This window comes from Pygocentrus nattereri, chromosome 10, assembly GCF_015220715.1.
Source record: "Pygocentrus nattereri isolate fPygNat1 chromosome 10, fPygNat1.pri, whole genome shotgun sequence".
NCBI classification, from domain to species: Eukaryota; Metazoa; Chordata; class Actinopteri; order Characiformes; family Serrasalmidae; genus Pygocentrus; species Pygocentrus nattereri.
The window spans coordinates 30,752,138-30,778,766 of record NC_051220.1 but is presented as its reverse complement, the minus strand read 5'-3'; the positions used below and the strand labels follow the sequence as shown (position 1 = coordinate 30,778,766).

Genomic DNA, 26,629 nt, shown 5'->3' with positions numbered 1-26,629 from the left:
CCTAAGAAAAACGTGCAAAGGTTCTTAAGACAAAAACCAAGAGGTTCATAAGAATGTTCTTAAATGCAATTCTAAAAAAAAAAAGCAAATATTAAAATAATCAATTATTTTCTTAAGAAAATGTTCATTCTTTTCTTATGTAGGCATTTTACCATGTACCATAAACAATGAGATCCATTTTGAATTTGTGTTAACTTTTATTTCTGTTATTTATCCCAAAACGGGACAAACATCAAACCCAGCGTTTAAAAACCTTTAGCAAACAACAGCTAGAGGTGATGGTGAAAGAAACGTCCAACTGGAAAACATGCTCTTTGGAAAGGAAGAGACGAGGAAAGGCACGAGTAGCACAGGTAGGGTCCATAATAGATCTAGACGCTTACCTTGTCAACTGTTATGGTCCAAGTGTGAGGCTATCATAAGGTTAAGGAAACATTTAAGAATATAATGTTTTCAGAAGTACCACTTGTTCTCAGAAATATTCTTACAAAAATAATTGAACAGATAATTATTCATAAGTTATTTTTTTTCTTTTTGTTCATAACTTCTTCTTAAGATACACATTTAACTTTTGTGAATCTGGCTCCAAGGTTCCAAATGTCTATAACACAAATAAAGCCATGTTGTTTACTTTCTAAAACCACCTCTAAATCTACATATCTTCAGAGTTTTCTAGTAAACTAGTGTAGAGTCTGAAAAAAGTTTTCTTTGGGGACTATTTTCTCTTACAATGCCCTGCTTGTACCCTTTTGCCATAAATTAATTTAAAAAAAAGGCATTTTAGGCCAAAACCTTACGCCTAACCTATCTTAAAACAAAGCCTCAGGTATCATGCTAAGTGTTCATAACCATCTGCTATAATAACTTTCTGTGAGGAACTGTTAGAGGCATTAAAGTTAGCAGATATTTGGTTCCTATTACCACCACTGTGACCCATTCTGACTCCAAGTTTCTCTAGAACATAGCATTTCACACCAAGCAACTATGAATCTGTTAACATCTTAAATATTTAATTATGTGGAGTTCCTCTTTAAATTACCAATCCCACATGTAGCTAGTACCCCCTTTTCCAGGGAACACAATGTGGCTTTAATTGAATATCAAAATAAATAATCTTGCAGAAATTTTTTTTGGCTTTGAAAGACAGTAATATAAAAAGGTTTTATTAGATATATACATCAACACCTGAACTGTTGAGAGCAATCTCTGAGGGTCCAGTGATGCTCATCTGCTCACATTCAGGTCAGTGGCTCACTTGCTCAGTCACTTACAGCTGTTTAGTGTTAGTTTGATTAGGCAAAATACAATTGATCATTTAAGCCACGTTCATAAATAGGGATACATCAAAAATTTACAGACACAAATATCTTACACTCTATTCAACCAAAATAGCAAACATAAACCAATAATTTGAAGCTTTCACACATCTTTCATATTGGTTGGTTTTTACAATCCTTTCCTTCAATGTTTGAGTCTGTTTTTGCTGTTCATGATTCATGATCAACAGTTATTTAAAACTCAAAAACATGATCTACACATGGACATTTCAGGCCTGTTCAGTATGTTCATTCTCTGTAGTGAAATGCATATCAAGCACATCTCTCAGACATTTCATGCTTTGAGCCATAAGAGAAGATTACACATAAATACTCTCTGAAATACACTGTATGTGTGTATTTCTAGTCCTTCTGATATTTATACAGGATGCTGTACAAGCAAGTGATATAAGAGTGTTTCACCATCCTTTTTGGCTCTTCTACATCCATGGAGCCACGACAGAAGTTTCTCTCTGTACCTGAAATTCATTTTACAAGTTAAGATTCCAATTTTTTTAACATTTTACTACATAACTATGACTAATTATTATTGCTGTTTGGTAGTAAACATTCAGAGGCATATAGTACAACTTACTTTATTTAGTTCAGGAAAAAGTTCTTGGATTGCTATATCCAGCAATATATATGTCAACTGCAAGAGAACATAGCCCAGTTGCTATGCTGTTAACTTATTACAACATATTTATATTATGAGTATTCATGATGATGCCCAAAATATATGACCACTTACCTGCTTGTTGAGAACTGGCTGTTGAAGACCATCAAACAGAAGCCGTATCCCCTCATATTTAGCATCCTCTCCAATACATTTACCAAGAAAATCTAACACAGAAAGCACCAAGTTCACTTCTGGTCACAACATTTATTAGAAAACCATTTTGTATTATCTGAAGGAGCGATGAGAAATGACAGATCCAGATATTAATAGCTCAAATCACATTACATGGTGATTTTATTTATATAGTTATTTATTTATATTTAAGGTTAAAAAAAAAGTACTTGTGGCATGTGCAAAGGTTTGAACACCCTTCCAGTTTTAAAGTCTCAGAACTTAATTGACTAATTAGAACTGGTTAGACAGGTCAAAAATTGTCATTAGGAGTTGTCAGCTGATTATGATCTCATCATTATTATCTTTAATGAATGATTTGACTATTTAAACCTTGTGCTAACACTCAACAACCATGGGCTCCTCTAACCAGCTGCCTGGGGACCTGAAAATCTACAACAGAACATTGGGCCTCATTCACCAACCGTTCTTAAGACAAATTCTTTTCTTAAAATCCAGTTATGCAGTTTTCACAAAGATTCTGGAATTCACCAATGATTTCGTATTTGGGATTTGTTCTTAGATAAGAACAGAATCTACACACACTCCGGAGCACAAGGGTGTGAACTGTTCTGCGGTTTGAAGAACGCGTTTAAAGAATATCTCAGAACCAAGAAGGAAGCATTTGCAAGCTGTGATATCTGCAAAATGTGTTACTAAGTATTGACTTAGTACAGCGTCCAAATTTCTGCACATGCAACATTTTCTCCGTTTTTCTATTTCGTAAGTCAATCAAATGCAAAGTTACTGTGCATTAACATTTGCAGAAAAATGTTATTCTGAAAATGTTATGTTAATTTAAAAACTGGGCAACCTGGAATGTAATTCCTCATTTCCTCAAATGTCTTCTTGGCTCTTTTTTGCTTGTCTTCTAAAGATCGTGGCTCACTGTTCTCACAGAATACAGCATCTAGAGATGCACACATTTTGTCACCAAAACACACAAATACATTGCTGTAGTGTCTAGAATTTTAAATGTAATGGTATACTGAAATTGGTCACATTTATGATGGTGGTAGCTACAAAGACTTTTTAATCATCATGTTTTTGCTTGGGACAATAATGAGGATACACTATCGTACATAAAGCTGAGGCCTTTTTAAAACATTTTATTTCAGCTACTTCTTCAATAGCAGATATCAGTGATCCTTTTGTGTTTGCTATTTGTTACCTCTGAGGAGGGTTATGAGTGAAACCACACGATGCTCCTGAAAAACCTTGTCTAGTTTGTTCTGCAGGTAGTAGTCTGTATACGCTTCTAGTGTGTTCTTGAACAGGATACGCCCACCCATCAGTAAGTGATGCAACCAATCAGGTATATGAAACACCACTCGACCTACCAAAATTGAACAACAATAACAGGAACATTAACAGTAATAAAGCAATTCTAAATGTACTAGTTCTAGATAAATTTGTACAATTGTACAGTTACATGTTGGTAGAATTTTACTATAGTTGTGGCTGTTTTACACCTCTTACCTACAAACATCAAGTAGTCATATACTCCTTCCACAGTGATCATCTCCATGAAGTAATTTTGGTTGTGTCTCTTCTCTGTGACCTCAGAACGGTTCGCATTGTTTTTATATAGATCATTGAAAAGCTAAAGGATAACAAAGAGAATTTAACATCAAAGATGCTGATTCACAAAACATTCCAGTGAGAACTGAGTATATTCATGTGTTTACTTGTCTGCAATCTAATTAAATAAGACGGAAGAAGCTTGCCTTTTTGTTGTTCTCAGATGTGGGGCTGAGAATAGTGAGCTCTGGCCGGCTAGGCTTGGGCTTTGGAGATTCACAAGAGTTGAAGAAAGCCTGGATGAACGGCTCTAGGTGCTGCCCTTTCTGAAGAGAGAAAACCGAGAAAGTAGATGGAACTAAATATCTTTAAGAATTCCCTTATAAACAAAAAAAAAAAAAAAAAGAGTAGGTCACAAGCCTGCTTTGTTAGTAAATAACTAACCTCCTTGATCAGTTTGCTAGGCACAGATTTGATTATTTTTCCTGTGAAAAAAAATAGAAACATTACGTCATTGCAAAAAAAGCTAAATGGGTTCATTCTATTAAAAGTTATTGACTTAAAACAATGACTACTGTCACCCATAACGAGATGCAGTACCAAGATTGACATCAGGTAACATCTTGTCATGGAACTGGGACTCCATGCTGTGAGGGGAGAGGAAGTCTGCAAGCAGCTGACTGTTGCTCAGTTCAGGATGCTGCAGTAGTTTCTGAGGTAGAGAGAAAGAACACACATCTACATTTAACGGTTTACATGGTGGACATAATCCCTATCACGGAAACCCTCATTCACACAATAATGAATTTATATACATCACTATTAATAATATTATTCTTGTTACCTGTAGATATTCTTCAAATTCCTCACGCTTGGATGTTAAAAACTCATAGTTTTTTGGCCCAATTATCCGCTTGGAAGGAAGCTGTGCATCTGGGAATGATCCTGTTTCAAGATAAATATTTTACATCTTAAACAATTTTTAAATAAAAATAAAACTAACTGCAAACCCACTACCTTCACGTCAAGTTGTACTTACCATGAAACTCTGTGAGTTTAGATTCAAGAACATAAAATTCGAGGTATCTCCGGTACACAGACCAATGTTCCGTTTCATGACCCACTGAAAAAACAAATGGCATTTATAGCAGTGACTAACAGTAAAGTTCACAGACAGTGCCACACATTTAGAAACTACTGTAGAACTGAAATGTCAATCAGTGTGTCATTATTTAAGTAACACAATTAAATAATTGCGACTTAAAACAACTCAGATGTTTTGAGCTTCACCTGCTCTCCTGTCATTCCTCTCCACATCAATGCAATACACTGGAATCCTCTCCTTCTTAACCTCGTCATCAAATAAGTCCACATAGGGGATGGTGATGCTCCAGGCTGATAGGTTACGAGGAGTGCTTGGGGTGCTGATGGCCTCCATGGGTGAGTCATCCTCCATGACCATGATGGCCTCCTCTACCTGAGTGATCAGATTGAAGAGAAACAGTCAAATCAGCAGTACATATTTAATGTTTATTTTACACACACACACACACACACACACACACACAAGCTACCTCTGAAAAGTCTGCAATCATTTGAAATATTAATAATTTCATTTGATAATTTATACAGTGTAGTTCAAAATGATATAAGTTAGACAACAGGAAGTATTTTATTTAATATTTAAAGTTTGACCAAAAATCAGGATTTATAATATCAACAGTTATATAAAGAAAACAATAATTAACATCTACAAATATCGTTCACACTGTTTAATATTCCAGAAGTAGTACATACACTAAAGGGTGAAATATAAAATGAGAATAATTACTATAACGTATCACACAACTACTTACTATAACTACCATAACTACAAAACTAGCTAGTCAACACTTTTATAATAATCTTATTATATATTAAATACTAGCAAATATGAGGCCCACGCATGAAGTGTTGAAAATGTTAAGATATCAGTTATATGTCTGTATCAATATAACACCCCCAAATTATTTACATATTTAAATTTTACTTAATTTTTTTGTCTCATGTTCAGTGATCATTGTAGTTCTACAAAGCCAAAATGATGGGCAAGTTGTCCATGAGTGAGCCAAGACTGAGCTAGATATAGCTTGATCATCTACTCAACTTGCTAACTACTCAAGAGCTCCCAACATAAACTAGAATGAAAAAGAGAATCAAACCCTTTATGAGATTCAAACACCAGAGGCAGTGCTGCTGTGAAACACTGGTAAATCAGCAAAAAGGAACAAAGTTATTATTAGGTTCTTTCTATGAATCAACATCAGTGCTTGATAACTGCATTCTTAAATTCGGGAACTAAATGTAAAGCTGCACTATGTAACTTTTAGGGATTTGGAAAACCCTCTGGTGGAAATGGACCCCTTCTCTGAGAGAATGAATCTTATGATTATGAGAGCATATCCGAGTATTAAAAGAGATCTCAGTCAAAGCTTGGTGAAGGACATGTCTTCAAAAGATGGAAGTGAATTATCTATTATCGTCATGTCTTCATGTTGATTTTGCACTTGAAGCCTGAACACTGAAATAGACTCCTTTTTTGTACTGGTGTGTGTCACATTAATATATAAAAATGTATCATGTGGTCTGAAAAGCGGCAAAATCCGACCCAGCACCTCCAATATTAATGCTACCTTTCTCAACTTTGACCAAAAAAATCGTACAGTGTTCAGACGATACTATATCATTGTGGCATGCCCCTGTCCCCCTGGCCTCGATGGCAGCCGTGAGAGAACTTCCATCTTGAGCGGGCTTTGTCCCCACTCGGAGCTCAGGCCCCGCCTTCCTGGGGGACGGGTGAACACCACAACCACTTTTTGAGTATCAGCCAATAGTGATCAGATAGTAGCTTTCACAAAAAAAAAAAAAGATTTAAAAAGCTATTTTTAATTGAAGTACTTCACTAAAGACGAGATGCTGACTATCATGCTCAAACACTCACTACCCAAATGCTCAAACACTCAGCTACCCAACATCACTTCACATAATTTGAAACTATGCTCTTTCATGGTAGATTTGTTACAGGATATTGGCCTGATACCTACCGGTATTGATATACCTATCTCTGACTATATGTTCTTAATCGTGTCACGAATCTTTCCTAAAGAGCTGCCATATCTGAAAAGAAAAACAAAATACTGTAAGGCTTACTAACCATATCATCCTCTCCCTCTGCAAGTCCATAAGAGGGCAGCATGGCCCCTTCCATTGTGGTGCTCTTGAAAACCCCTTTAATTTTACTGCCAATGCGGCTAATACCAAAAGATTCTCCTCGCTTGGATGTATTCCTAAACAGAACACACAAGCACACAATCACAAAAACATACAAAGAACTTGGTCATAATGCTTAAGAGGGACATAGTTCATGCAATTGCACATGCATACAAAGTTAAGTATGCACACAGAGACCAGAATCACTGCATTACTCAAAACGTTGAGTAAAGAGATTTCTAACAAAAATTCCGTTGATTCAGGTTGCATTCAACCTGAATTCATGCAGCAGATGGCAATGACACAGATGAATAGCATTTTGCCAAAAAAGACAAGCTTCAAAAGATGAGTGACACTGATAAACACACACCAATGCACATCTGCATGTTTTAAACAGAAAATGTTAGAAAGAAAATGAGCATTTGTACTCAAGGACAAATTCCTCATTTAAATAAGAAGGAGGGCTTTGAAAACATCCATAACCAGGGATGATATCAGAACAAATGTTATATCTACACCTACACCATAAAAAGTCACTGCCTTTCATATGGCAATCATGCTGAGATATCCAGACACAAACACACAGGGACACCAATTATCACAAAGGCCCATGCGCACAGGGGCGATGGGGCTTGTGATGGACCCTGACTTACTTCAGCGCTACGGCTCGCCAGGCATTAGAGCCGGATGGAAGGTTAACAATGGATGAAAAGTAAGGGGAGACAGATGCGAGTGAGGTGCCGGGAGAGATGGAGACAGATTGAAGGTTGAAGGTATAGTCCCAATCAGTAGAGCTAGAGCCCAGAGACCAATGGAGCACCAAAAGGATGGACACACATACACAAAGCATAGTCAATGGTATGAGAGACAGACAGGATTAGGTGAGGGGGCCAGTGTCGTTGTGCAGGTGTTTCAGAAACAGGTAGAACTTGTTTCACTGTATCAGATTTCATTTAAGTAGAATTCCACAGATTTCTCTACATTTCTGCATAATTAAATCATTGAGATGTAATCAAAGCAATTCAGGTTTCATGTGAAATGGTTAGTTGTGAAGAAACATGCTGGCTAAATTGGCATTGATGGGAACCAGAGGTCACAATGTCTCATATAGCTACAACACATACACCGATCAGGCATAACATTACAAACAAACTCCTTGTTTCTATGTTCACTGTCCATTTTGTCAGTTCCACTTACAGTATAGGTAAACTTTGTAGTTCTACAGTTACAGACTGTAGTCCATCTGTTTCTCTGCATACTTTTTTAGCCCCCCCTTTACTCTGTTTTTCATTGGTCAGGACCCCCACGGACTCTCACAGAGCAGGTACTATTTGGGTGGTGGATCATTCTCAGCACTGCAGTAACACTGATGTGGTGGTGGTGTGTTAGTGTGTGTTGCACTGGGCTGAATGGATCAGACACAGCAGTGCAGCCAGAGTTTTTAAACACCTTACTGTCACTGCTGGACTGAGAATAGTCCACCAACCAAAAATATCCAGCCAACAGCATCCTGTGGGCAGCGTCCTGTGACCACTGATGAAGGACTAGAGGATGACCAACACAAACTGGGCAGCAGCAGATGAGCTATCGTCTCTCACTTTACATCTAGAAAGTGGACTGATAAGGTAGGAGTGTCTGACAGAGTGGACAGTGTGTGGACAGTGTTTAAAAATCTCCAGCAGCACTGCTGCACCTGATCCACTCATACCAGCACAACACACACTAACACACCACCATTACATCAGAGTTACTGCAGTGCTGAGAATGATCCACTACCCAAATAGCACCTGCACTGTGTGGGTCCTGACCAATGAAATTCCAGATTGAAGAGTTTTATTGTCATATAAACAGGCAGTTAAACTGTACAATGAAATTCTTACTTTGCTGTTCCTCCATTCACCAAATATAATCTTAATATAATCTAAGAAGACAGTAGAAAAAAATAGAAAATATAAGAATAACACTAAAACCAATAGTAAAAAAGTACAGTTTTATGTGCAAAGTAGCGCTGGTTGCAGAAGCAACACACAAAGACGTCTGCCACGGTGGGCACCATCTATCTTGTTTGTGATATTTACAATGCAACTATAGCCATCCTATTTACTTACCAAAAATAACCAGTGAACCATCACATCTGAGTTTTTATATGTAATGTTAAATAATGCTAATACAAGGTAAATCTGAAAAAAATGCCTTAACACCCTGCGTGTGCCTCCTTCCTATGACTGCACTTAAAATACATTTCAGTCCAAAAACCTTCTCAGTACTATCATAAAACATTCTGCAAGGCAGCTATAAGAGGCATTAAACTCTTCAGACATCTGGTTCCTATCACCACCACAATTTGTGACTTGTTACGTTTCTCTAGAACACAGCGTTTCACAGCAAACAATCACTGAATTATGATTTTTCTTTTTTTAATTGGTGGAATTCCCCTTTGGTGTTATTCTGCCGATCGCACTGCCTAAACAATATGGTACAGCAGTTAGGCACTAAGCCCCATTGTCTGCCTCCATTTTTTTCCCATTTCAAGGCATGTTCAGGCAAAGGTTTTCCATGTTGGTGAATGAATCAGCTACCACAATTTGCGTATGACAGCACAATTTACACAAAATGAGGCATTCAAATTCAAACAACACTGGCGATCTGGCTCTGGAGGAAAAGTGGCTTCAGATGGCTCGCTAAAGTCACATTATAGGACTTTTATATGTGAATTGCCAAATCAGCGGCAGCTGCTGCTGCTGAGGCTGTGACATCCAATTGATAAAATCAACTTATTCCCCTATGAATGCCAGCAAGTATCTTGCGTGCAGCACTGCGTGGACAATGGAGAGCTACTGGTTGAGCATGATGCTGTTGGCATACTCACCGGATGTCATCCAAACTCACGCTATTTCTGAAATAATGGGCAAAAGGAATTACAACTGGCCTCTAACACTAAACCCCATTGATAAAAACAAAATAACTAAAATAAATATGTATGGCTATAGAAGGAAAGAAGTGAGAACATCTAGGTTGTGTACTGTTAAGATTAGTAAACCATTTAACAAACATCCAGAAAACAGAATGATACTGGCGACACTGGCGAGTTATGAAAATGATAGGTAAGTAGATATAAAAAGACTTTTTGGACACACTATAGAACAAGAATTCAAAGCTCAGCCAGTGCATTCTGTTGGGGTGGGGGCCAACAGGCTTGGGTGACAACACACAGTTGAAACAAACAAATTTGATACAGAATTAGACTGATAAGTGACAAAGAACAAAATCTAACTGAAAGTAATTCTGACTTGTGAATAAATGTCTGTTTTACAGACTACAGCGTACCCACCTGCTTAGTCTGGAGTTTCTGGTTGGGGATTCAGCCCCTCTCAACAGCTGCCTAAAATACTGAAACAGAAACAAAAATTGATGAAGTGCATACATTTGACCACAATCATACCAGACAAGGTAATCCTTAAATTTCAGTAGTGTACAAATACAAAATGCTACTTCAATCTAAACAACACGTTACAGACTTCAGACTACAAATCTCTCATAGCAGTAGGCTCAGTGAGACGGTACTAAGCGCTTGGCATTGGACCAATATAAACTCATTAGATCGGTCATGTGGCAAGAGGTGATGGCACTAGCAGTGAATGTGTGTGCTGTGGAGTTCAGCAGAGTGTGTAGAGGTGAGAGTAGTACATGGCCTTCTTTCATTACCTCATCACTGTGGCAGAACATGGGAGTAAAGACATTCTCCAACAGGGAAAGAACATGTTCATAAGCCTCAAACAGACAGCGCATAGTCTGCAGTTTCACAACGCCAACATACGGGCCCTCTGCGACTGGTGGGAACAGAGATCATCAGACATGAAGTCAAACCAAATCTATCATTTTGTCATTCATCACATTTGTTTTTTATTACACATACACAAAAACTTTACCGCAAACAACCGCTGAACTCGTCATACGGGCACACATTTCAAGTCCTCACTGTCATAACTGCATAACTTACATATCAGTTTGATACTAGTTACTAGGGGTGAAACAATGAATCGGAAGTTTACAAACAATCAGCCCCAATCAACAACTCATTCCAGCACTGGAGCCTGACCGACAATGAGCTGACCGATAATACTGGCTCATATTGATCCCTCATGGTTTTATTAATATCTGCAAAAATAAACAAAAACTCTGTCTGTATAGCACTATTTAACTAAAACTATTGGGGTATAAAATAGATAGAAACAAAAAAGAAATATAAAATTATAATCGTATTGGCCGGTCCCTTTCTAGTCTGCTCATGTCATACACTGCACTCCTCAGTACATTAACATGGAAAGTCATCATTCTTCTTCATTCTTCTCATTTTTTTAAATATCATGAGAATCATGCGAGTATCAAGAATTCAATACAGTTTTAAAGAACTGAACTGAATCATGGGCTGAGTAAACTGTTATACCCTAGTACTTGAATAATTCACAGTAGTTACTGAATAATAAGGTAGACAGTTAATTACTGAATAATAACCATCCATGGCTAAGAGATCAAAACAACAAATCCTGAAGCAACAAATAAGAAACTTACTGTTTTTAATCTCCTCCACAATAAAAGGGTCAAAGCGAATTTTGTCAATGCTCTCATCAAGGCAGTACGTTTCATATATCTTTTTCACCTCCTCGTGTAGCATTAGCTTTTCAGAATCAGACAGTTCTGGACGTAGGATCTTATCGTTGAATTCTTCTGAAATGTGGGAAAAAAGCGCAAATGAGTTCAACAAGATCAGGAGAAACACACTATACTTTTTTTTTTTATTTAAAGTGTATAACTCTGTCTGTGACACCCTACCCACAGTGAGGCAGAACTGGAGCACATGAACAGCTCCCTCTTGCTTGAGGAAGTTCATAAAGCGAAACAGCAGGTCCTGCTGTTCCCGAATCTCTTTAAGTTCTAGTTTTAACACCTGAGAGAAAAAGCAATGTACAACTTAGCAGTCTGGATCAAACACTACCTGTAGGGTTAATATATTTAATCTTTACATTTTTAAGACATTTAGATAGTAATCATTCAAAACTATTATAAAAGGGAAATACAATATAAGAAAGATTCTACTTCTTAACTTTTTGTACTTGGGGTGTGAAAGTTAACTTTGCAACTGTTCACAAAATTCATTCAATGTGATATAGCGGGGCTTCGATTCAATATACTTTCAACAGAGCAAAAATACGTAGTTAGTGAAAATGTGCCTTAAGGTGTCCATTTTCAGTTTATTAGAGCGTTCAACATTATGAAAGTACAATATTAAAAAAAAAAAGCTGCACTATATTTCAAATAGTTCAAATGGTGCTTACTGAAGACTTCTTGCTGCGCACATCTGCATATTTCTGCAGGAACGGGACAAGTGCAGAAGCAGGTTCGGTGGCAGCCTCTGGCTAAAATGAGAAATCATACACACATTATCTATACACATACATAAACTAGGCATGAATAACAGTTTTTTCAGTAATTTTTAGAGGCTCCTTCAATAACACTCAGTTCTCAAGTTCTCAATAACACTAACAATAAAACTCTGCAACCAAAATAAACCTTACTGGAGAGTTGTCAATAAAAATGAGCAGTAAGTGGTTCACAGTGTCCTAAAACAGAAAAAGGAACAATATTTTAGGTCAATACAAAAAAAAAAAAAAAAAAATCCATCAATCAAACTGGCTACTTGTATGTTGACACTCACAGGATCAGCCAAGTAATCCATGGAGGGAAGGAAAACAGAGCCAGCAAGAACTTCTCTTATCAGAAGAGTAAGAGATCTGGAAAACACACATTGGCATGCAGAAATAGGACAGGAAAAAGTAAATGAAAAACTGCCAACACTCATAGAGCTTAAACAGAGCTACTTCACCTGCAGTCAGTGGCTTTTGGAGGCAAGATGTATGGGAAGAGCATCTCTGTAAGTTTGCGTAGGTACAGTAGCTCATCCCTTCTGCTGCGCAAGGCCACATGCAGGTCGGGACCATATTCCTCTAATGCAGCCTGCTGCAGATACTCAGAGTTCTTCACTAAAGAAAAAAACAAAGAAAGACAAGGTTGAAGGTTGCTATTCAATCCACTGAGCCGAATCAAACTTTATTAGTCAGTTTATTTCTTCAGAAATTACCACCTTTTTGTCTTGCTTTGGCAATAATTTCGATATGTTTCATGGCAACCTTTAGCAGTTTGAGTGTTATTAGAGATGGAATATCTACCTGTAAAGCAAAACACAGTCTCCTATTAGCAACATAAGAAACCATTACGCACTACCTGATGTAAATTATAGACTTGCTCTACTAAATAATGAATTGCTAAAAACTTTAAATATGTGTGCAGATTGACCAAAAAACAGAGCAAATAGCCAGACTGACTCTAGTGAAAATGAAAACCACTGAAATAGTACATTACTCTCTGAGCTCGGCGGACCAGCACTGCAGCTACAAACCGCAGAGTCACTCTGAGTTCATCCACAAATGCCTCATCATCTGTAATGTCCCTATCAACAAAGATTCACTTTAAAACACTACATTCTTACAGTATAAAAAGCCATGTATTAAAGTCTTGACAGAACACAATAAACGGCACGTACCTATACCACGGGTATACAAAGTTTTCAAGGACCAGCTCAAGAATCTGAGGACAGATAAAACTTTATAATCACTTCTATCAAAACATTTTTATTAAACTGAGGCTACATTCACATGTCCTCAAACCTCTGAAAGAGATGCATCCACTTTGGAGTGCACTTTTAAATCCAGCCATGGCTGATAGTTTTCAAGAAGCAGTGTTGGTCTAACAGGAGATGAAACAAATCAGTCACATTTGTAACATGGTGTATGTTACATGGTGTATGTTACACGGTGTATGTTAATCTGGGCAGGTAAAAACGAAACACTAGTATTTTACCTGTGTCTTTTGCATTTCACTTTCCCACAGACAGCACAACTGTGAGCCAACGGAAACAACTCTTGCAGTTCTGGCTGATAAAACAGATTAAGTAGAATAAACGTAGAGTACAGCTGTGTACTGTCATAATCTCTGAGATTTGGCTTTCGGGCTAAGTACACCAATACAGACACCTTTACTTTGTTATCAATTTCAGATCAATATGTTTTCGAAACCATCTTTTAAATACATTTACAAAATGTTTACAAAATTACTGAGTTAATAATCATATTACAATGACGTGTTGGATTTTGTTACCCAGTCCTATCTGGCTTACCTTTTTCTTTGGTTTTACTGTTATGAGAATATTAGGGAGCAGGGTCTCTGGCCCTAATGAGCAATAGAAAGTAACCACTCCAGCTAAGAATGACCAAAAAATGATGATGACGTGAAGATACCTGAAAGATGAATAGAAATACACATAAGCAAAGCTAGAGACCACAAGAAAGACTGCAATGTACATATTATTCACATTAATGTAAAGCATGGCAAAAAAGCACGATAACACTTACTTCAAGACTTCATATGCATATTGTCGCTGTACAAAGAAATACATGCATCTGTTTTTGTTTCAGATTTTTCGTTTTCAATATCATGTGAGCACAGTAGATTTCTTTTACACTATGTGAAATCTTCATGACAAATGCACCAACAGAAATGCTCTAAAATTGTAAGAAATAAAATCTTTTTACTTTAGTATATATTAACAGCAAAGAACGTTTTAGCCCACCTATTCTAACAATTTTGGAGGTATTTGTGTTTCTTTGGACAGTAATGATATGCATCATGACATTTAGTTTTTCTGAGATTTGGTAAGTTGGAAAGGCCAAAAAAGAATCAGTGGTGCCACGTTTAAATTCACAAAAACATTGATTGTTATTCAACTTTTCACATGCTGTAGTGCACTTAATAAAATTGACCAGCAGGTATGCTCTCTTTGAAGAGAAACATGCATGTGTTCTTCATCCCAGAGGAAGGAAAAATTCTAAATGAGATGCCCTCTTAATTGCATGTACTCTCCTTGGCATGCTTAAATCCTGTTTGAAATCAGAGTGAGACTCAAGCCACTTTCTCTTTCTCGTGGCTCCAGAGAATTAATATATGTCTAAACTGGAAGATGCATGTCTATACTGACCCCACACACAGTGAGGAAGATGTTCAAGTGGGTGAAGAATCACAGCTTGGGAATTGCAGAAATTAGTCAGGACTTGGAGTCAGAATGTCTCCCAAACCACAAATCAAACACTACCTATATAACTACAAGTTTTTGGCTGGGGGAAGGTGTTGTTAGAAAAAAGGCTCTGCTGTCAAGAACCAACAGAGTCAAGCGCCTACAGTTTGCCAAACGCTACTAGAACTTTCAGTGGGACCATATTCTATGGTCAGATGCCACACTGTGAAGTGTGGTGGTGGATCTGTGATACTGTGGAGCTGTTTTTCTTTCAAAGGTCCTGAACAAGTAGCAGCAGAAATAAAATCAAAACCTGACTGCCTCAGCCAGGAAGCTTAAACTGGGCCATCTTCCACCAGGACAATGATCCAAAGCACAGCTCAAAATCAACACAAACATGTTTCACTGAATTAATGTTTGCCATGGCCACCCATGTCCCCTGACCTAAACCCCATAGAAAACCTGTGGGATGAGCTGAAGATACCAGAAGGATCTAGAAGTTCTGTATGGAGCAACAGTCTCAGATCTTTTGTCATATGTTCTCAAGCATCATTAAGCATTACAGGAGAAGACTCAGAGCTGTTAATTTTACCAAGAGAGGCTGCACAAAGTATTAAACAAAGGGGTGTCAATTGTGGCACACATAGGTTTGAGAAAAAAAATATTTATTTCATGGTTAGATTTAAGTTTTTTTCTTCAATCCTTATTCTTCAAATAAAGGTCAGATTTGTGTTAAGATTTTGAATGAAGGTCTGGAAGGATGAGCAATAATAAATGCTTCTAAGGCCTGTTTTGCTCATGTTTACCAGATATGCCATTGTTTGTGGAAGGCAGTGTAACCTTGCCACCAGACGTTCTAATAAAATAAAATACTTATGTTAATCTTGTCTATTTTAAAAAGAGTTCAGGAGAAAGAATACAGATATCAGTGATCCTTCATTAATACAATATTGAGATCTAATTTATTTCTTTAACGCAATCTAAAGAAAGTCATTTTTCCTCTGGGCTGTCAGAAAAACATACTGTGACGAAATACATCACGATAACCATAAATATCGCCATAACCGGCCACCTCTACAATGTAAATCAACTCAGTTGTTACCTGTTCAACAGGACAGTGGCTAGGAGCAGAAGGACAAGCAGAAAGCAGAAGACAGGATACTGCCGACCCACTTCTCTCACAAGGTCCACTTTCAGCCTCAAAGTTGCTAAAAACGCTCTCAATGTGGACATTTTCGAAGCTGCGAAGGAGAAAACTGAGTTAAGGTGGTCTGTCCTTATTCTCGTTTGTCAGATAGTTAACTAACTCTGGCAAAAACATAATATGGCGAATAATTCAAAGTTACGTTACTGCAGTGGCTCAGCTAGTTAACCTTACCTGAGTGAAGGCGCCTCAGAGAGCAGCTCCAGCTTTAGCTTCGTTAGCTGTTGTTTGTTGTGGAAAAAGCATCACTTGTAGTGCAAGCTAGCCACCGTTAGAAGGCTAAATGTGATTATCGAGTGACCACACTGTATGAAAACGAAGTATTGACAGCATTTGGCCTGTCCAGATGCCCCTTATAACGGGACCACAACAGACGCTGGTGTGGGATTGGTCCCAGACTGACGTCACCTCCGGTGCTCGGTAGACGCTGTTCAGTTTTCCACCGTACAGAAAAAGAAAACGCTGACAGAAAGCGTTCAGTGTTCAAACTGGGGCGAATGTGCTGGATTGTGATATTAACGGTCATACATGTTTTCCCAAAGTATGTAGACACCAGTTTAGCCAACGTTTTTTATGAAATCAAGGTTATTGATACAGAGCGTGTCCTCCCTTTGCTGCAGTAACTGCCTCTCCTCTACTGAAGGGGCTTACACTAGATCACCGACCGGTGGGGCAGTATGTCTGGTGCAGGACCTACACTCAGCAGGACAGTAGATCTCCAGGTTTGGTGTCCACTGCACTAGAACATTGCTTTGATGTTTGCATTCAGCCAAGCATTAGTGATGTCAGGTACTGATAGTGGATGATTAATTCTGGATCACAAATGGCACTCTAACTCTTCCTAAAAGTGCTAGAAGGAGCTTCATTACTCCATCGAATGCAGCTCCACTGATTAAGAGGCCAATCCTTGGGGGGGGCTTTGTACCCCTCAAGCCAGCACTTGGCATGGGATCTCCAGAGCGTCCTGTTTTATTGGTCAGTGCTTGTTTTTTTTTTAGTTATACAAGGGGTTTGTGTGCACAACTGAATGGCTGTGTCTGTAATGGGAGAACCATAATGTAGCTGAATTCACCAATTAGACGTTGTGAATGGAGATTTTTGGACATGGATTAAGCTTAGTCTTGGACCTCAACTCCATGCCAATAGGGTTTGACATTAGAAACTACATTTAGTTTAGGCTTAGGATTGATCTTGGTCTACCGAAACTGGCCCATGGCAAATGAGACTGTGTTTAGGCATGTCATCCATGTGAATGACAGGTATTCTTTTATTGTTTCATGCCAAAAATATTTGTAATTGACAACCTATTTACAGCATTTACTTCTGTTCATTTAGAAAGAATATACCAACAGGCAGCAACTGAAACTGGAATAAGCAAGTATGCAACCCTAGTCTTCTCCAGCGAACACACAGGTATGGCATTTTTTCCCCCCTAATAAAATTACACATTACTGTCTGAAACACTTAACGCCAGATAACATTCTCTCACATGAAGCCAGGTAGGTAACCTCCATCACAGCTATTACAGTAAACAGTTTTAGGACACAGATAGAAATCAAAAACTTTATTACAAAAATAAGTTACACTCACCTCATTTTACAGTATAAAACAATTTATTTGCAGGAATGCAAAAACGTTGTTGGCCACCAACAATAGTTTAAAACTGCTAACATCTTGTCAAAAGGTTGTAATGATACAGCTTCATCAAGAGGGAGTTAACTGTGTACAAAACCGGTTGAATGGTTCAGTCAGCTGTTTGCTATATATGGAATATAAACCAAAGCTGCAGCATCCCTTTTTCCACTGAATGATCCCATCCCTTCCCAGTGAACACAGCCACAGGCTCTTGTGCACAGGGTGCACCCTGTCTTTACAGAAACACAGCTGGCCCAGAGTTGAAACATGATCATTCAATTTCATGAATCATGATTAAAACAAATCTTAAAACAAAAAGGTATGACATTGCAGGGCATAATTCTATGGTCTTTACAGAGCTAGTTATCCAAAAATGGTTTTCCACTTTAAGAAAAAAGGGACACTGCAGGGCTTACCAAAAGCAGTTGATGCCTTTGTGATGTTCAAGCCTTTACAAAAGTAACATTTTATTCCAAAACTATCATACAATCATACAACCAGTAACTACATAATCTGAAGAAGCAAGGCAGCTAATTCAGTTCAAAATAAGACAAAAGCAGGGCTTGTTCAGGCTCATCATATGAGATTATTTTGCATGCCCAGTTTGACTGTTCGCAGTGTCAGAGCAGCAGCAAAATGACTATATTACATTAAGTACATCTTTTGAGCAGCTGCTCTAATGCATATTTCATAGAAAACAAGCCCTGCTTTCATCAATATAAGTTTCCCTATTTACAGTACAGGCAGGGTAGTTCAATCCTCTGTACTGAGGTAGTTAACCAACCCTTTAAAGACAAGTTCTGAAAAGAACCACTTTCCTGGAATGCCTGACTTATCCATGCAAGGTGGTTACACCAAAAACCTGCAGATGTTATGTCCTCCTCATCCAAATCAAAAAATTTAGATAAACATGGATATTCCGACAATAAAATTACAATTAGCACAAAAATATACATTAGCATCAAGCTCCTTTGAGCCACTTCAAACTCAAACGTAAAAAGTGCAAAAAAAAAAAAAAAAAAAAGAGAGAGAGAGACAAATGTTTTAGTATCCTTTAGGAAGTCTGAACCTCACAAATGATTTCAACTGGTGCAATTTGTAATTTTGGAGCACGTTTACAGGGAGTAGCATGTGACGTATTTTGAATACAAGACTTTATATGAATGCAGACAGTCCAAGGTACAGAATTTCCACTGGGTTCAGCGGGGGTTCAGGGGTGGCAGTATGGGAAATATGCTTCCGTAAGGCTGGAATATCATTGGACCGTTGCCTCGACCTTACCATCATATCCATTGGCAGCTTCTGGTGTAACCCCATGTAGCAAGTCAGTCTTCACTGTAACTGGTCAGGACCAGCCTCGACCCCCTTTCCCTGCTGGAAAAGGGAAAAAGGTCTTTTAAAAAATAATTGTTTATATTTTCTTTGATTAACAATTACTATGTCATAACTGATTGGTATAAGCACTTTCTTGATTAATATGAATAATTTGATGAAATGTGTAAAGTCACAAAGTTTTCATTAAAGCCCAAAAATTAAGCAATAATTTACTGAAACGGTATACTATAAATCTTTAAGGATTCTCAAGACTTTTACTATGCACTATATATTCAAAGCAAACAGAACACTGACTCAGATGAATAGACAGATAAAAAAAAAACACGCAAACCTTTGGTCCATTTCTTCCACAAGGTGCCTTGTATGTGTTAGCAATTTGAAAAGGGGGAAATAGTCAAAAAATGTATTTTGATCAATATCACTGAGTGAAATTAAAGCACAAAGAAAAGGCCGAAAGCAAAGACAAAGCTAATGGCAAATCGTGCTCTTCAAAGACTAAGCACAGACATAAGCACAAAAAATATGGCCATCCGTTTTAAAACCTCCTGCTAGTTCACCAAACATGTTCCCCCCACACATCACATACCACACGGCCTCTCTGCTGAGCTCCTCCTCTGGACCCGCGGGCACCTCTGCTGGATCCTGGGCCTCCACGCTGGGAGTAACCAACTCTTCCTCTAGCCGTGGCTGTTCCACGCCCCCGGGAGAGCGCAGACCCACGGCCTCCTCGACCGCCTCTTCCTCTGCCTTGGGCTTGGAAGTCTTCGTAGCCATAGTACGGGTCTTCATAGCCTCCTCGGTAGTTGTGATAGTCATAGCCATAGTAATCATAGTAATTCTTGTAGCCGTAGTAGTCGTGGGGATATGAAAAGCCTCCCCTGCCTCCTCTTCCTCTTGCTCTTGTTGGAGGAATCATGTGTGGTGGGCCATAGTAATAATAATCATCATACCTGGAGGAGTCCCAGAAATGCCTTGTTGAAAACACAAGTAATTATATTTAAACAGCAACAGAATGCACAACACATTTCAAAAAGACCATCTTTAATGCTTTATCTGAGTGAACTGAGGTGATCTTACATTTGCGTTTTAGCTGCTTGTCTCTGAGCCTTCCGCTCCTTCCTCTTCTGATCAGGTGGTTTTGCAAAGACTATTTCGATTTGTTCACCTTCCAAATCTTTCCCATTCATTTCAGCTAGGGCCTATTGAGAAATACAAGGTGAATCCAGAGCACAACTGTGTAAAGCACAAACACAAGCAACGCAATAGCAAAACTAGAAAGTTACCTTAACAGCACCATCTCGTTCCTCAAAGTGAATAAAGGCATAATCTTTTAGCTTCTTGACCCTCTCCAGCTTGCCAAATTGGCTGAATGTCTTTTCTAAGAGCTCTTCTGATACAGTGCTTGCAAGGTTTCTTACGAAAAGAACTTTAACCTAAAAAAAGACAGGACAAAAACCAAAGCACAACATTCACATTAAAATAGACACATGAAATGCAAAAAACATAATATTAATAAACTGTTAGTTATGAATCTTTCAGCCTGCTTGCTTGTTTACCTTTGCCATAACCTCTGGGTCAGGGTCCTCAATCGGGTCGGCCCATTCCACAGTCACCACATTTCCCCACACCTTCACCTTGCCACTCATCAACCTACGTCGTGCTTGTGCTGCTGTTTTGTGATCCTCATACTCCAAGAAGCAGAAGCCTCTATTTTTCTTCTTGTCATCAGGCTGATGATATAAAATTACATCATTCAGCCCCTCTGAAAGAAAGCAGAGAGAGGATTAAATTGGCAGCTAAATTTTCCTGAAGTAGTCTGAATATTAAAACATACGTTTTATACGACATCTTTAAATGTTTCACAAAGTAAGACTTGTTACTCATCCATTACCCACCTGTAACTTTGGCAAATTCCTCTACTATCTGCTCCTTGGTTTTGCTCTTGGGAATGGATCCTACAAACAGTCTATTATTGGCGACAGAGATGCACACGCCAATGTGTTTGCCAGGGCGTATTTCATTGTTGTTACACTAGAGAACATACCAAACAATTATACAAATACATTAATATACTACATCATTAATCACAACCTAAAGTCAATCTTTTTTTTTTTAAGTAAAATATTTAAGTGAGAATTAAAGAAAGAAATAAATGGTACTATCCCTTACCAATTTAACTGCCTTCTGGGCAGCCTCTTTAGTGCAAAAAGTGACAAAGGCATAACCCCTGTTCAGGCCACTAAGGGGGTCCATCATAAGACGCAAGTCCCATATGGGTCCTGCTTTTTCAAACAGGGGGACCAGCTCATCCTCAAAGAGATCTCTTGGGATTTTTCCAACAAAAATCTAAGTAAAAGAAACAATACCAAGATAAGATAATCAATTTACTGCATTGAAATGCCACAATGAAATTTATATTAACAAATTTAATTTACTACACAATCCTCCAGTTGCTTTCTATTTTCTCCTCACCTGCAAATATGCACAAGCCTACAATAATTGGCAAAGCACAGTTTCATTTTATACCAGCATTTTTTTCAGTAATGGCAATGAATTACTTCAAGTATTCATTGTCAATGAATACTTAATGTACACAGAACAAGTGTACTTGATCTTGAAAGTCAAAAGGTATTTAATTTTAACTACTACTCTGTGAAAATAGGGCTGGAATAACTTGTCCACTTGATTGACATCAACCGAAACAATTATGCAATATTTAGATCCCCCCTCCCCCACACAATCTTTTTTTATCCAAACTATTGATTTACAAAAACACAGGCTGATCAATATCCCATGAATACAGAACAATACATGAAAATACTGTAAGAAGTTTGTAACAACATACTGCTTATGCAATACTAAACAAATAAGGGGGACAATCGTATTGTCTGTAAAATCCCCTAAACAACTGGCTATCATGCTATTGACGTTTGTCACATGAAGGACTATACATTCTGGCCACCATTCACCTTTTCACTGTTAATATGCCATAGTTTCACTATCATTTTTTTCTTTAACTACAGAGTGTAGTTTTCTTTCTGACTAAAAGATAGTTACCCATGACATATGCTAGAAACAAGAGGCTTTGGGCATCATGATGAAGAGGCTGTTCTGTAAAAACTCTGATGCATTGCCCCCGTTTTTCAGAAAAACTACACAGCTGTACAGATAGTGACTCACCAGGACACAGAATAATTCAGATCGTATATTAACAACATAACATAATTTATTCCATTGCAATACCTGGTTTGTTAAGGGTAAGGGTGTCTCTTACTTGCAAGGATATGCATCTTACCTCTGTGCCAACTGAGGGCTGTGCACCTGAGTGGGTTGACTCTGGAGGAGGGCCACCATACTTTCTCTGACCTGTTGTCACATCAAGTGTGTATCCAGTTCTCTCAAGCAAAGCCTGGCAAAATAGGAAATTGACAGTAAATCACTGGAATAACAAAAAGACCAACAAGACTTGCTCACACATTTACCCTGCAGATTTATGACATTTAAGGCACCCAGCCTTTAATCCTGGAGGGCCACAGCACTGCAAACTTTAGTGTTCTACTTTATTTAACATACTAAACTCAAGTGAAGAGCATGAAATGAGAACTTCATGAATTAAGTGTGAATCCACTCCCCAAATCATTCCCAGTGCTTCACAATATCGCTATCTCCAAAGAAACCATTTAGATGGAACGTTAGAAAAAAGTATCAGGCAACCTACAACCAAACTCACTTTGATTTTTGCCTCATCTGGTCCTTTATTAGAATCTGACACTTTGGTCCCCTGCTTCTCCCTCTGCCTGTATGTCTTCATAACTCCACAGAGAAAGGCACTTTTGTTCTGTTGGCAAAATTAAGGAGCAGGAAATAAACAGTGATGAATATGCACTCTATATGCATACACGAAAAAGAAAACATCAAAATAGAAAGCTTTCAAATTAAAACTATTTGTACTACAACCTAACAACTGCATAAATGTCCCATGTATGTCTGAGCTAATCAGATGCAGGCAAATTTTGGTGCTATGATTTTTTCAAAAGCAGTCTGTTCATAACACATTCAATTGGTGAATTAACACAAAAATAAACATTGTCTTTAAGCAAACTCAATGAACATGGCGCCTACTGAATTAGGTCCATGAACTGTCCTACATGTACTCCTGTGAAAGTACTATTTCGCAGCACTGATTATAGAAACAATAAAAGCACTTTTATCAACTTCATGATCCACACATCAGCACTTCAGTGCAGCCTCACCGCCATAGATATCCCTTCTGGACGAATGAGAAGAAATACTATGAAAGTATGCAACAATATGTTCCAGAAAAATTGATTTTGAAAAAGGAACAGGAAATTCTGAATAAGAGTACATCATCTGAAGTGTGCCTATTACATATGCATGCTTCAGAAGAAGCCTTCCGATATTAATTTGAACTTCACTCATTAAAAAAGTACATTTGTTTTCACTGTTTTACTCAGGTTTTTTCTACCTCAGTAACTGCTGTGTTTATGTATGTCATCTGACTGTGTGACTCACAGATCACAGCATGTTAATATCTCCATCTTATTCCACTACCTCATGTCCAGAATGAGTGCCGTGTCAGCGCTGCACTGTCCTGTCTGTTTACTTTGTCTAATGTCTGTTTAATTTATTGTTTCTAGTTTAATTTTTTGTTTGCACACTGTCTGCACGTTCGCACTTTTTGTTCCTTGTTGCACTGTGTTGGTCCTGGAGGAACATAATTTCACTCCACTGTGTACTTGTACATACATGAAATGACAAAAGACTCTTGACTTGACTTAAATTCATGTATGTAGTGAACATAACCACTTTAATGCCTAGTTTTCCCCAGTACATACCTGAACATGTGAAAGGTCACTGTCTTTAAACTGCAGGAGGACTTGCAGAGCACCTTCTTCGTTGAACTCCTTTAGAGCTTCAATTGCCCGATCATCAAGATCACTGTGTGAGACCAGACCTAATTGAAATATGCAAACATAAAACAATGATACGATGGTGATTAGTCACTAGCTCATTTTTCAACTTGCATTAATAAACATCCTACACAAAGTAATATCATGCGCTTTTCAAGTAACTGGTGTCAGAGTTTATCAGAGAAATATCCAGAATTAAACCCACCTATGTAATGGTGTAATTTGACAGTCATCTAGAACCCTTCACCATATCAAGCTAGTCCAGTGACTTATGAAGACCCATCACCTGTCTTAACCACCACCACCTGCTCTACTGTTCCTGCATATGTCCAGCACACTTGCCCTGATATTGTATGAGGACAATCCTCAGGACTGCTTAACCTCAGCTTAAAGGACCTAAACATGAAATTCTGTGAAATTGCCACCCAGGACACCCTGTCTCCTCCATATCTCTATGGGAAAAGATAATATTCAGAATAGCCAATTTTCTTTTATGCAAGTTTTTTAAAGCACTTTGTGACTGCAGTACCCATTTTGGAAGGAAACCACAAAAAGTTGCTTTAATGTTCCAATTCCCACAATTGTATTTAAAAGCACATGCAATTATAATGAAATCTGAAATGGGTGAGAATATGCTGAATGTTCAACGGGCCTTACCTGCTACGTAAATTTCATCTAGTTTGACAGCAACTTTTCTAGGTAACCCAGCGTCTAATAATGTCTGGAAGTGTTCTGAATGGGTAACTGCAGCCGAAGTCTCCATTGGTTCTTCAGTACCGTTTCCATTTATATGCTCTGTGGCCATGTCTCCGTTATCTGTGCAGATGCAATGAGCCAAATTAATCCAAACTGGTCAAGGAACCTGTTGCCTGACCCTGTGCTTATTCTCTCTCCGTCTATAATTCTGGGCCATCAATGCAAACTGGCTCCAGTTTACTTCGTAGACAAATCCCTAGTCTAGTCGTACTAACCTGAACAGTCAAACCTAAACAGGGCCAGTCTGCTGCAGGTACAACAAAGTCAGATTTAAATAATAGCTACGAGAACTGCTATACATACCACCAAGAACACATATCTTTAGATTTTTCACCCCAACTTTTTTTATATTAATGTCCTCTTTTTTCCCTATTAACTGAAACCGCAGACTTTACCGACTGATATGTCGAGAACACAGATGCACCACAAATTCTGCATAAATAATGAAAGCGTTGCTAAACTGGCTCTTGTGCCGAGCAGCGCCAGATTTTACACGTGTTCTTTGGCTAGGCTAATTTCCGCTCCTCTAACACTAGCTAGGCGAGCATGTGTCCGAGGCTCCTAACCTAGCAGCTGAAAGATAGGAGTCCACATTAGCCGCCTCCTTTTCAATAGACTCAAAGTTTAGCACCTAGTAATTGTCTTTTACTGTCAATTGAGTCGTTTCGGCGAAAGCTGACTGCTCCTCTGTTAATATTTGATCAGTTAGCTTAGCTAACGTTAGATTAAAACGTGGTTCGCTTAACCACCGTATCGGCGGACATCTCAGAGTCAGCACCACTTTATTTCATTCACACGATGAATTTCTGTAGCTACGTGTAACAAACAAAGAGCTCAGTGTCAAAATGACAGGGCTCTGCCCCCGTCGCTGCCCTCTTTTTGCCGTCTTGCAATGGTGCCAGAGCGTAGCCACATTAACAGTAGCTATCCTGCCTAATCTAGGCCGGGACACAAGAGCAACGTGGACACTCAACTTTCAGCAGCGCCGTTAGCCGCTAACGCTGCAGCTCGGCCGTTTTCTGACAGCTAGCCACCGTAAACCGCGTCGCCGAAAGACGCTTGATTTAAAACATATGTGCTTATTTAAACCCTCCTCGCAGTGACAGGGTAAAATAACACTTTTACAACTTTGTACGGTTGTTGTTAGCTCGCTAGCTAGCAAGGCACAACTTCACGAGGAAATAATGTTAATCGTGCAGCGTTAGCCCGCAAGCCGCGCCGAGAAATCGGCGCTTCCAAAACGAATCGCATTTGGGCTGAGGCACCAAAACTAAATACTGCACATTAAACTGAACTTGGGCCTAAGTGAGCTAATGCTAGCTAAAATTAGCCCGATGTGAGCTGGCCAACGTGCCGCCACACAGAGGAGTCCATTTTCAAAAAGCCGGTCTGTGAGACGCGCCGACCAGTTTCTACCGACTTTTGTTTGAAAACAAAAGATCATCACTACTCCACGCTAAACTCTAAACAGGCTCTTGCTCGAGATGAAGACGTTGCTCGTACCTGCTGCCGGTTAACAACTTGAAACTGTAATGTACGGATGGCTCCGGAGGGAAACGTGTTGGGGGGAAAAACGAAAAAAAAGTGACCGAATCCCTCGCCGTTGGTCCGGCTCCACTCTTACACTTAGCTAGGAGGATGCAAAATGGCGGCCAGCATCACGCCGCCAGTTTTCCTTTTTTTCCCTCTCAGTCTGTGATGTAC

At 38.6% G+C, this 26,629-nt stretch overlaps 2 protein-coding genes across 9 annotated transcripts; both read right to left on the bottom strand.

The window, feature by feature from the left end:
* Positions 1-991: 991 nt before the first annotated feature.
* On the bottom strand, positions 992-16,679 carry LOC108423542 (sorting nexin-14). Of its 4 annotated transcripts, XM_017690926.2 has the most exons (30): positions 16,443-16,679; positions 16,167-16,305; positions 14,171-14,291; positions 13,855-13,928; positions 13,662-13,740; positions 13,538-13,581; positions 13,357-13,444; positions 13,079-13,163; positions 12,821-12,977; positions 12,653-12,728; positions 12,513-12,557; positions 12,273-12,353; positions 11,770-11,884; positions 11,509-11,664; positions 10,642-10,766; positions 10,268-10,326; positions 9,806-9,832; positions 6,881-7,013; positions 4,978-5,164; positions 4,727-4,810; positions 4,532-4,632; positions 4,288-4,399; positions 4,132-4,172; positions 3,894-4,013; positions 3,646-3,769; positions 3,338-3,502; positions 2,981-3,076; positions 2,068-2,159; positions 1,912-1,968; positions 992-1,795 (listed from the first exon to the last, which is right to left on the bottom strand). In XM_017690926.2, exons 2-30 carry the CDS (start codon positions 16,295-16,297, stop codon positions 1,757-1,759), a joined length of 2,814 nt encoding a protein of 937 aa, XP_017546415.1. In that variant the 5' UTR covers positions 16,298-16,305; positions 16,443-16,679; the 3' UTR covers positions 992-1,756. The 4 variants fall into 4 exon arrangements, with proteins under 4 accessions (XP_017546415.1, XP_017546416.1, XP_017546417.1 ...); XM_017690927.2 differs by lacking the exon at positions 9,806-9,832; XM_017690928.2 differs by lacking the exons at positions 14,171-14,291; positions 16,167-16,305; positions 16,443-16,679 and having other exon boundaries at positions 13,357-13,433; positions 13,855-13,931.
* Positions 16,680-17,817: 1,138 nt separating this feature from the next.
* Positions 17,818-26,591, bottom strand: syncripl (synaptotagmin binding, cytoplasmic RNA interacting protein, like). 5 transcript variants are annotated; one of them, XM_017690929.2, is made up of 13 exons: positions 26,429-26,591; positions 24,827-24,985; positions 24,095-24,213; positions 22,969-23,076; positions 22,534-22,647; positions 21,408-21,584; positions 21,134-21,269; positions 20,795-21,000; positions 20,522-20,671; positions 20,316-20,437; positions 19,825-20,209; positions 19,570-19,596; positions 17,818-19,277 (listed from the first exon to the last, which is right to left on the bottom strand). In XM_017690929.2, exons 2-13 carry the CDS (start codon positions 24,972-24,974, stop codon positions 19,236-19,238), a joined length of 1,734 nt encoding a protein of 577 aa, XP_017546418.1. In that variant the 5' UTR covers positions 24,975-24,985; positions 26,429-26,591; the 3' UTR covers positions 17,818-19,235. The 5 variants fall into 5 exon arrangements, with proteins under 5 accessions (XP_017546418.1, XP_017546420.1, XP_017546421.1 ...); XM_017690931.2 differs by having other exon boundaries at positions 19,825-20,188; XM_017690932.2 differs by lacking the exon at positions 19,570-19,596 and having other exon boundaries at positions 26,429-26,590.
* Between the last annotated feature and the right edge of the window lie 38 nt (positions 26,592-26,629).

Coding starts and splice junctions, on each gene's coding strand:
- LOC108423542 (XM_017690926.2), bottom strand. CDS start 16,297: ATGTCCACATTGAGAGCGTTTTTAGCAACTTTGAGGCTGAAAGTGGAC. Junction 3,770..3,893: donor CATCTGAGAACAACAAAAAG/GCAAGCTTCTTC, acceptor GTTATCCTTTAG/CTTTTCAATGATCTATATAA. Junction 1,969..2,067: donor AGCCAGTTCTCAACAAGCAG/GTAAGTGGTCAT, acceptor GTTCTCTTGCAG/TTGACATATATATTGCTGGA.
- syncripl (XM_017690929.2), bottom strand. CDS start 24,974: ATGGCCACAGAGCATATAAATGGAAACGGTACTGAAGAACCAATGGAG. Junction 24,214..24,826: donor AGATGAAATTTACGTAGCAG/GTAAGGCCCGTT, acceptor TATTTCAATTAG/GTCTGGTCTCACACAGTGAT. Junction 23,077..24,094: donor GTGACCTTTCACATGTTCAG/GTATGTACTGGG, acceptor TTTTGCCAACAG/AACAAAAGTGCCTTTCTCTG.